Source organism: Mus pahari, chromosome 7 (assembly GCF_900095145.1).
Source record: "Mus pahari chromosome 7, PAHARI_EIJ_v1.1, whole genome shotgun sequence".
In the NCBI taxonomy this organism is placed as follows: domain Eukaryota; kingdom Metazoa; phylum Chordata; class Mammalia; order Rodentia; family Muridae; genus Mus; species Mus pahari.
In genome coordinates, this window is record NC_034596.1 from 96,182,249 (window position 1) to 96,193,682 (window position 11,434).

At 43.0% G+C, this 11,434-nt stretch overlaps 1 protein-coding gene across 4 annotated transcripts in view; it reads right to left on the reverse strand.

Moving 5' to 3' along the window:
* Positions 1 to 11,434, reverse strand: part of Atxn3 (ataxin 3) — a 35,392-nt gene extending 23,958 nt beyond the window's left edge. The window contains exons 1-5 of one of the 4 annotated variants that reach the window (XM_021201702.2): positions 11,333 to 11,431; positions 3,755 to 3,919; positions 3,488 to 3,532; positions 1,231 to 1,316; positions 790 to 856 (exon numbers count right to left, since the gene is read on the reverse strand). In XM_021201702.2, coding sequence (XP_021057361.1) covers positions 790 to 856; positions 1,231 to 1,316; positions 3,488 to 3,532; positions 3,755 to 3,919; positions 11,333 to 11,356 — 387 coding nt within the window. In that variant the 5' untranslated portion in view covers positions 11,357 to 11,431. Of the gene's footprint in view, positions 1 to 789; positions 857 to 1,230; positions 1,317 to 3,487; positions 3,533 to 3,754; positions 3,920 to 11,216; positions 11,266 to 11,332 lie in introns of those variants that run through there. The other 3 variants (XM_029541022.1, XM_029541023.1, XM_029541024.1) reach the window with 3 other exon arrangements.

Here is an 11,434-nt window from a genome sequence, read left to right on the forward strand (position 1 = left end):
CCCTCTTCTGGAGTGTCTGAAGACAGCTACAGTGTACTTACATATAATAAATAAATAAATCTTAAAAAAACTAAACAAATAAAAATTAAAAAAAAAAAATCTCTATCACATTAACCCATCAACATGACCGAGACTGGAGCACCCTCATCAGAGTCCCGTCTCCAGGTCCCTCTGGGCCTCTCTCGTGTGCCTTCTCTCCATCTTCAGCCCTATACAAGCACTAGTCAGTCTACTTTCTGTCATTAGGTCTTAGCTCCCATTTCTGAGATTCATCCATGCTGCGGGTATATTAGCAGTTCATGCCCTTTGACTGTATATGCTGGTTTTCAATAATCTTTAGCAAGTTCTAACATTCTAGTAAGGCCTTACATGACTAGTTTAAAACCATGTTCAATGGTAACTATACACAGATGTATGTACTGCCAGACACTAGAATCACCTAAAGAAGCCTATGCCATAATGCTCATTCCCGCCATGATCTCAGGCTTTGTTATAGTACTGTGCTAAACACAAATTGCCACACAAAAACATATGTAATGGTAGCCACATATGCACTGTTTTCACTACAAAATTTTCATTATGATATAACATATATGGGTTTATTTTTTAAAAATCTGAAGAGAAACTGATTATCTTCTCTTAAGCAAATTTTTATCTGTTAAATTGAGTCCAGACTTGGGTACAGTACACAGAATCCTAGGATACATTCCAAAGAGACCAATATCAAATTTTAGCTTCAAACAGAGTACAGAGTATGATAAAAGGACAAGAAAAGAGAAGATATATTACCTGTTTGCCTAATTTTCTAACTGTAAACCAGTGTTCTTTATAATTGCATATAAAGGATCTTTCATTTCTAGAAAAAAAAAAACATATACTGTTAAGTTGGGAAAGTAGAGATATACTAGCAAGTACTCTAAAATTTCTATCATTTACTTAATATATACTTCGTTACTTATTAAGTTAATACTTAATTACTTATCTGAAAAAATAAAAATCACATAACTATGCATTTTCCATAGGAGCTTAGTGATGTTAAGCACAAAACCCTCCACATGTCTCAGGTGAGGGCCACCACTGGCACTGAATAAAGGCACCAAAAAGGTGACAGGGTGACGTCAAGGGCATCAAATACAGAATAAAGCAAAGACATTCATGATGATTTTGTCCTCATTCAGAAATTACAGCTTTAAAAGTCAAATCTAAAGAAATATAGGAAAAAAATCTTACATAGGATCAATTCTGAGCCTCTGGTACTCTGGACTGTTGAATAGGATTAGTTCTAAACCCCAAACTTTCAAAGCATTGCTTATAACCTGTCAAAAGAAAAATAACAACTTTTCATGAGCTAAACCTTCAAGTCCAAGTTTAAGTAGCACAGCTACATTGTGTAAGTAACTATACTTCATATATAGTTTGAGGATATAGTTTTTACAAATTATGTCCCCTTTATACCCCACTAAATCCATAAATAATATATACATGTGAACTTAATTTTATTTCATTGCAAGTTTTAAAGATGTATTGTTTTATTATTTGTACCTAAGTGTGTCTGAGTGCCTGTGGAGGCCAGACGGCATCAGGTGTCCATATAGGAGTTATAGGCAGTTGTAAGCAGTCTAATGTACATGCTGGGAACTGAACTGGACTTCTTCTGAAATACCATTAAGCATTCTTAAACGGGAAACCATCTCTCCAGCCCTCACATCCATTTTGAAAGAAAGCTTTTTCATACTAGGTTTCTGAGAAATGTCGGAAAAGCACAGAATTTGTAGCTAACACTGTCTCAAACATCCAGAAGCACATTCCACACTGTGGGTGCTGTTTGTAAAACTATTCCTTACATACACTTACTACCTGCAATGGCAGTGACCAAAGGTATATATTAAATAAATTCTCCCTGGGGGTTGAAAAGAAAGGTTTGGGCACTGGGGAGATGACTGTGGTCAACAGTGCACACTGTTCTTACAGAACCCAAGCTCAGTTCCCAGCACCCACGTCAGGGCTCCCAACAACCTGTAATGTCAACTCCAGGGTTCCAGTGCCCTCTTCTGTCCTCCACAGACACCAGCACTCATGTGCACATATCCACACCTAGGCACATAAATCTTTAAAAAGAAGGTTTGATGTATTTTAAACTTCCAGAGTCATGAACAGAAACTCAAACCTGATGATAGTAAGCTGAAAAAAAAAAAAAAAATGAGAAATTAAGACAACATTCCATCTGTTATCCCAGGAAGGCAACAAAGAAACATGTACAACTCAGACCAACTGCAAGTGCAAGAGAGCAGAAATGTAAGTAATGCCACACATACACAGGAGACTGTGCCAACGCTCACCTCTGCTCTCAGCGCAGGCCCACTGGGCCTCGCAATGTCACAAGTGAAGTACTGGGTGGAAATGCTAGAGAATGGGGACTCTAGAAGGGTGGCATAGAAGGAAAGTATAAAGAAAGACACTTGCATAAGTAGATCTCTCAACAGACAGATTCAGAAAGAACTGACAACCTTCACTTCGTCAGAATGGACTTCACAAGTACACAGCGAAGTCAGGCATGGGTGCCCATGACTTCAATCCCAACGCCTGGGATGCCGAAGCAGGACTTTGTACAAGGCCATGCCATGCTAGGCTACAGAAGGACGGACACGGACGGACGGACGGGGACACACACACACACACACACACACACACACAAGTATACGCATGTATGTATGTATGCATGTATGTATGTATATATGCATGTATGTATGTATGTATGTATGTATGTATGTATGTATGTATGTAAAACCTCCACAGGGATGGAGGTTTTCTCTAGAGCAGAATACTTGTCTTAAATATCACCCCCAGCACTATAAAGAATAAACCAACACAGAACTAAAATAGAACCTAAAGTATTGGGATGTGGCTCGGTGTCAGTTTGAACTCAGTACATGCAAGGCCTTGAGGCCAATCTCCATTCCACCCTTTAGAAGGGCTACAACCTGCACGACAGGAATCCAATTCTGGAGGATGATTTAAATAGAAGACTGCAAGACACTGAAGTTTCTCAGATATGCCAGAGATGGGGCGTTTGAAGCACTGTAATTTATTAGTTATTAGCACCTACACGCAAATTAAGCAATCTCTCTCAGAAAGTAATTTTTAAAAGCCCCATTCTACACTGACTGGTAGCACACACCTCTAATTTCAGTCTGGGACACAGAGGGGAAGACGATCACAAGTCTCAGACCAGCAAGGACTATATAGGCAGCAAGAGCCTGCCTGTCCTAAGCATGTGAGCAGTCAAAGTCGTTCTAAAGTGTAGAGTCTACTGTCCTGGTGTTCATCTCTGTACCTGTAGCACTCTGGAGTGTTTTATCTTCTGTAGACAGTTTACAGAAGGAGCTGCAGAAGCCTCCATCGTTACATAAAAAGCTGTGGAACATCACAAACAGCCTCAGTCAAGCGGGGCTGAAAATGAGGCAGCACTGCACTCTGGACTACTTACTTGAATAGAGAAAAAGCCGCTGTCGTCCATATTTCCAGAAGGCTGCTGTTCAGTTTTCATGGGCAGTAGTTGTGGGCAGAGGGGGATGGGAAAAGGATTAAAATTAGTGTGCACATCTCAAAGAACACGCTGTACAGTCCCATTTACCAAGTGAGGAGCAGAGTTATAATTAACAAGTCAGACTCCTGGGGGAGAATGGCGCAGCCCCCTCTAAGAGCACCCGCATTTCCAAAATAAAACGGGACTCAGTGAGTCTAAAATCAGTACCTGTAAAAATGTGCGGTAGTCTTCACTAGTGACTCCTCCTTCTGCCATTCTCAGCCTTTCCTCTTCATCTAGCTGGTGTGCAATTGAGGATAACTCCACAGGGCTAAAATACTCTCCTTGTAATAGGTTATTCAGGCAATGCTGAGCACAAAGTGAGCCTTCTTGCTAGTGTTTCCAAAGAAAAAATTCAAATGTCATCAAGCGGATCTGTACAATATCTCCTAAAAAATGTAATTACTAACTTTTTAATTCAATCAAAACAAACTTTGTAAGCCCCATGCAAACCTAATTTCACAAGCATATACATTTTCCTTGCCCATGTATGTATATTCTATAGCTACTTTACTATAGGAACAAAAATGAAGAACAATTTACAGTATAATTTATCTATCCAATCTCATAAACCTAAAAATTAACCTATAAAAACATGTACCCTTTGAATTTTTCAGTACCTATTAGAATTTACCTTTAAAAATTCCACAGCAAATTACTACTGCAAAAAGGGAACATAAACCTCTAGAACAGTCATTGTTTTAACAAGATGGTTGCTATTTGACCTTAAAAGCCTGTCCTTTCAAATTCAAGAACTGGGTAAGTGAGAACAATCCTGTCTCACTTTAAGTTAAGCCCGAAGTTCTAGAGCAGAGGCTCTCATCAGCCAACTTTGCAGGTTCCTTGTAACATGGAGGAGAGAAAAACAGTCATAAGTCCATGTCCACGAGTAGACAGTAGTAAGAGGAACTGTAACCAACTGCAGCTCCCTAAGGGGTCATTAACATCCTCCCCATGACGGGTGGACACAATGTCCCATAGGTCCAGGGGCTTCTTGCACTGGCTAGCTAGCTTTCATACTCAACTGGCACCCAGCCCAGCTCCACATCCAGACTGCCTGACAGTGGGCAGTTTGCTTGTCATTCTCCTGGACCAACAGTACTGCTTTCAGAAGGAGGAGACACATGAGTAAATGAGTCCCGTGGACACAGACCCTAACTGCCTTTCTGTTAACTCTGCCTTCTGTTAACTCTGGCCCTCTAAAGGGTCAGTGAGGCCTATTGAACTCAACCTGCCTGACAACATGCCCCATGGTCTGAGCTATGTTACATGGTAGATGATGACTCCAAAGAGCACCTGCAAGATGCATTCCCCCAAACACATACACACCCCGATGTATCACTCCTACAGAAACAAAATGTAATTGCTGAAGTAGATATAGCATACATGTCTGCTATAGACCAGGAAGGCAGAGTTCAGAGAGCTTGAGTCTGACAGAGAGTTAGAACAACTTATTCTCAGAATTCTTTGCCTCCTTTTCCTTCTAATGTTGTTCTACTGCTAGAAGCAACTTCCACTGAATACCAACAACTATGAGGTAAGGACAGACAGATGTTCTGCTTATATTCTAGTGGAAATGTAATCATTTCACAAGATAGTCTAGTGGCTAAGAGATACAAAAAGATGCTCAACTTCATTAGTCATCAGGGAAATGTATACCAAACCACAACAGAAGATGGCTCAGCAGGTAACAGTGCCTGCTGTCTATCCCCAAATACACTGTAGAAAGAAAGAACTGACTCCTGAGTACCTACCTGTCCCCTGAGCCCCACATGCACACCTAGCCATGTGCAAGCCCGCACTCACATACATGCCACACACACACACACACACATACACACACACAATAAATTAAAAATGTATTTTTAAACATTACACTTACTGACTGCTTGGAAGGAATGCAGGATGATACAGGACAACTTGCAGAATTTAATTTTCTCCATACACAGAGTGTGTGTCCCAAGGATCAAACTCAAGATTACAAGGCATGGCGGCAAGTGTCTTTACATGCTGAGCTAACCTGTCAGTCCCTAAAAAAAGTTTTTGTTTTTGTTTTTGAGACAAGGTCTCAATAAGTAGCTCTGGCTAGCCTGGAACTCACTATGTAAACCAAGATGGCCTCAAATTCATAGAAATCTGTTTGCTTCTGACTCCAAGTGCTCGGATTAAAGGTACACACCGCCGTAATGGTTATTCCTGGTTGTCAACTTGGCTATATCTGGAATGAGTTACAATTCAAAATTGGAGGGCTAACCTGTGATCCAGATCTTGAGGCCAAAAGACACAAGTTTCTGACCTGGATCTTGGCATGGAGATCTTGAGGTATAATAGTCCCGCACGGCAGTACACACCTTTAATCCCAGGAGACTGAGGCAAGGAGATCTCTGAGTTCAAGGTCAGCCTGAGACAAAGCAATTCCCAGATCTAGGCAAGGTGTTATACACCTTTAATCTGGCCACACCTTCTGCAGAAGGCCTACCTAAGGACATTAGAAGAAGGAAGATTCACTCTTCTACGCCTGCATGTACTTACTAGAGAGCACATCTGTTGGAATCTACTTCTACAGAAGACCAGCTGAAACTACTAGCCTCGTGGGACTGAGCAACTACTAGATTCTTGGACTTCCAATCACAGCTGACCACTGTTGGGTTAGTGGGACTACAGCCTGTAAGTCATTACAATAAAATCCCTCAACATAAAAAAATATTCCGTAAGTTTTGTGACTAGAGAACCCTGACTAATACAACCACCACACCTAGCTAAGAAAAAAAGTACTTTTACAAAAGAAACACTCACATGGTGTTAGTACTACACAGTCTCCGGACCAGCTATTACAGCGGGAGGGTTAGAACGACAGGAAACCGTTGTTACAGGAGCGAGTATAAATCAGTGAACGGACTCCACACCAATCCTGTCGTTACCAAAGCTTGACAGCTGTGTGCTGTGATTAGACACATGCACTGCAGATGCGCGCACCACAACACTGCTTACAAGCTTTCCAAACTGGAAAGCACACAAAGACAGTTCGAACACAGAATTACATTAACAAAAGAACACTAGATAAGAATAAAAGCAAATGAAACACAAGTAACTGTAACAATATGGATGAATCAAACACTGTTAAAAAGTAAAAAATACACAACACTCAAAAGAGTAGACACCAGAGCTAAGGATGGAGCTAGCCTGTACAAGGTCCTGGGTTCAATCCCCAAAACTATCACCAATCAAACGAAGACAGTTAAAGTGCAGGATGGGGTGGACGAGAGGAGCCTAGAGACCCAGGTCCTATCCCTGAAACTGACTCAAAAGTGGAAGAAAATCCCACCAAGCGTCCCTTTGATCTCTATACAGATACTTTGGTATATGTGTCTATTCATATCAAGCAGAGTACACAGTGGCATGCATGGAGAACACCCTACATACATATGCGATACAATATAATAAAACACTTTTGTATTTCACACAAGAGGAAGAGAAACTCTCTTTGCTATAAATATTCTACGAGTTGGGGGTTCATATTTTATTGTGCTAGGCTCAGAAGATGAACACACTATACTTCCACTCTTCCAAGATAGTCTACAAAATCACAAAAGGAGCCTGCTTGCCTCTGCCTCCCAAGTAGTAGGATTAAAGGCATTTGCTATCATGCCTGGCTGACAACTTTTATATCTAATTTAATAGTAAGCATTCAAAGGGGTTAAGTGTAAAATTAATTCCAAGAGGAAGTGGTTGATGTCTTCTCTAGTTAATTTACTGATTAAAGGCAAGTTATGGAAGGGAAAAGAATTCTCTGGAAAATAGCAATTATGTTAAATATTCCCAGTCTGGTCTCTTCTACAGTCACAGGTACATTCTCTTGAAATATGCTATGACTTCATTAAGTGTTCACTTGCTTCATGCAGTTAAATTAATGATAAAGGCAAATGAACTTCTCCAGGACTGGGGAGATGCCTGTCAGTAAGGTGCTTGCCACACTACCCTTAGGATCTGAGTTTAATCCCCAGAACCTTAATTTAAAAAGCCATGCATGGTGGTATCCATTTGTAACTATAGTGCTGGAGAGGTAAAAATGGGCAGACACCTGCAAGTCGTAAGTTAACCTACTTGTGAGGAACACCAATGTTGTCTTCCTGCCTCTAAATGCGTATGCACATGTGCACCCCCATACACACACACACACACAAGGCAAAGGTACTTCTCAAGTATTTACTAAGTATATACACCTACTGATAACTGAGTGACTTCTGGGTAAGCAGATGTGTATCTGTGCATGCATGTGTGCATATGTGTTCTCGTGTATATGTGTACATGCAGATGTATGCATATATGTGCTAAAGGTCCAAGTCAGATGTCCTCCTTAGTTGCTCTCCACCTTATTTTTTGAGATAGTCTTGCACTGAGCCTAGTGCTCACTATTCAGCTAGACTGACTGACTGGTCAGCACCCAGAAACCCACCTCTCCATTCCCTGCCTCGAGTCTTGGGGATATGTCTTGGTCAGGGTTTCTATTCCTGCACAAACATCATAACCAAGAAGCAAGTTGGGGAGGAAAGGGTTTATTCGGCTTACATTTCCACATTGCTGGTGATCACTAAAGGAAGTCAGGACTGGAACTCAGGCAGGTCAAAAAGCCGGAGCTGATACAGAGGCCATGGAGGGATGTTCTTTACTGGCTTGCTTCCCCTGGCTTGTTCAGCCTGCTCTCTTATAGAACCCAAGACTACCAGCCCAGAGATGGCACCACCCACAAAGGGACCTCCCCCCTTGATCACTAACTGAGAAAATGCCTTACAGCCCGGATCTCGTGGAGGCATTTCCCCAACTGAAGCTCCTTTCTCTGTGATAATTCCAGCTATGTCAAGCTGACACAAAACTAGCCAGTACAGGATACAAACACACACTGGGATCTGAACTCTGGCTTTCATGCAAGCACTTTACCAGCTGAGGTGCATCCTCAGCCGAGTAAGTTTTTGTAAGCCTAGCATTTTGCATATACCAATTCAGTAGTCACAGTCACTGAAAACTGCTCAAATGAGAAACAGTATTGTCAAGAAGGTATTGTGGGAGATGGAGAGATGGCTCACCAGTTAAGAGTACTGGCTGCTTTTCCAGAGGACTTCGGTTCAATTCCTAACACCCATGTGGCTACTCACAAGCCTCATTAACTCCAGTTCCTCCAGTTCCAGGGGCTCTTCTGGCTTTAGTGGGCACTAGGAGCACACAGTACCCAGACATACACAATGTCAAACATCATTTTTTTTTTTTTTTTTTGGTTTTTCATGGCAGAGTTTCTCTGGATAGCCCTGGCTATCTTAAAACTCTCTCTATGCCTGACAAATACAGAGGCGTATGCTCGCAGCCAACCATTGGACTGAGCACAGAGTCCCCAGTGGAGGAGCTAGAGAAAGGACTGAAGGAGCTGAAGGGGTTTGCAGCCCCATAGAAAGAACAACAATATGAACCAACCAGACCCCTCACCCCAGAGCTCCCAAGGACTAAACCATCAATCAAAGAATACACATGAAGTGACCCATGGCTCCTGCTATAGCAGAGGATGGCCTTGTAGGGCATCAATGAGAAGAGAGGCCCTTGGTCCTGTGAAGGCCTAATGCCCCAGTGTAAGGGAATGCCAGAGCAGGGAGGCGGGAGTTGTGGTGGACAGTACTCTCTTAGAAGCAGGGGTTGGGGGATGGGATTGGGAGTTTGTAGAGAGGAAACCAGAAAATGGGGATAACATTTAAAATGTTAATAAATAAAATATTAAAAAAAAAAACAAAAACCCTCTCTCTGTAGACTAGACTGGCCTTGAACTCACAAGAGATTCCCCTGCCCCTACCTTCTGAGTTCTGGGATTAAAGGCATACCACCATTGCCAGTCAAAAATATTTTATTTTAATGCATTAAATGCCCTATGTTAAGTTTTTATCTCAGGCCTAATTGGCTGAGGTACCTATTTAACATATGGAAGTGGACCTGGTCTCCAGGTTGTCCCAGCATCCCTTAGTCCCTCCTGTTACAGGGTATGGCTGGTATACACGGCCCTCTATCCTGAACTCTCCAGGCCATCCATGGACTATGGCTGCCCTTCCCCTAGTGGCTCTTGCTTATGTCATCCATACATTTTGGTTACCCCACCCTCTTTTGTATCAGTATGCACCTTTGGTTCCTGGCTGCTGTATTTCCTTCCCCTCTCTCCCTTACCCTCAGGGTCAAGACGACTCTGGGCTCTCCCCAATGTGTCTGCCCCTGGCTCGGCTCTCCCGAATCTCTTTTAATAAACTTTCTCCTCTGCCATACCTAGGAAAAGTCATGTCCTTCCCATTTCTTTTTTCATTCACCCTAGAAATGACTCAGTGAGTAAAGGGGCTTGCTAGAAGCCTGAGACACCCAGAACCCACACCAGGTTGCAAAGAGAGAACTGACTTTATAAAGTCCTCCCTAATTTCCACACAAGCACATACACACAAACAGTAACTTTTTTTTTATAGAATGAATGGCAAGAGTCTCATGAAACAGTGTATAAAGTGTTCAAAATATAACATGTTTAAAATGGGTCTTATTCCAAAGCCTTTGGAAAATTAATTACAAATGAATGTGGGGAGGGGGACAGGAGGGGGCGCTCACTGAGTCACAGCACATGGTCATAATCCCAGCCAGCACTCAGGAGGCAGAGACAGGAGGATGGAGAGTCTGGAGCCAACTTGGGCTAGCTACAAGAAATCTTGTCACAAACTAACTTGTTCCAGTTCCCAAACACTCAGAAATGTCTTCTTAAGAGCACTTCATTTAACAACTTCCTTAGATTTACATCATTTTTGTCTTTCTTTTGTTGTGCATGGACTTTAAACACTATGAGTAAATGCTCCTTTACAAGTGATAAAAACAAAGGCCTTTGCTCCCAACGAAATAATAGTCTCAACTAGCAACCCTCTCCAAACCCAAAATGATTATGAAACATGGTTGTCCGAGAAACACCCAAATGACTTAATAATTGTATGCGAGCATAGACCAGTTTCTCAAGATGTCACAACAATACTTTTAAGCGTAGTCACTTAGGAATTAAGGTGAGGAAGAGACTTAGCCAAATCACACAGTAGAAAGATTCTAATCTATCCATAATACCTAAAAACAAAGCTGGCCTCCTGGTCCGGAAAAATGGGAGAACAACCCAAACATCCCCGTAATAAGAACTCTTATGACGACTTCCCTCCGGGGTTTCCTACTTTACTTCCTAAGTGTCGGGCCCTTCAATGGGAAAGTCACGGTCACAACTGCAGAAAGACGTGGGATGGATAATCAAGATCTAAATGTATGGGGCATTCCATTATAGAACTGAGTTGAGAGAGAAAGTTGCATCTGCCAGAGGATAGGTTAGGAGGCGTGGGTGGAGTTGGGAAGGGTCCGCCAGGTGCTGAAAAAGCGACTCGCTAGACCAGACCCTAAGAGAGATGAGAGAAGAAACCCGAAAAGGCGTGGCAAGTGGACAAGGAACGCCCGCGATAATTCTCCAGGTGAAGCCCCCCGAAATGCCCAGGCTACCCGCCCGGTCTTCTAGGGCGAGGGTGCCAGGGACGCATGCGGGAGGCTTCACGAGCGGAGCCATGGGGAGAAGGCAGGAAGCACCCCTCACCCAGCCAGGTCGGGATGGGGGCGCTCGGGCCCCGCCTGAGTTCCTGAAGCGGCGTCGCTGCTCCCCACGCCCGCCGCCGAGCCGCGGACGGCTCCCCACCGAACGCCCACACTCACTTTCTCGTGGAAGATGGACTCCATGTTTATTTGTCTGGAGCCAACGGCCCCGGCGCGGAGCAGCCCCCTCCAGCAGCTCCGCCCCCGGCCCCACCCCTCAGC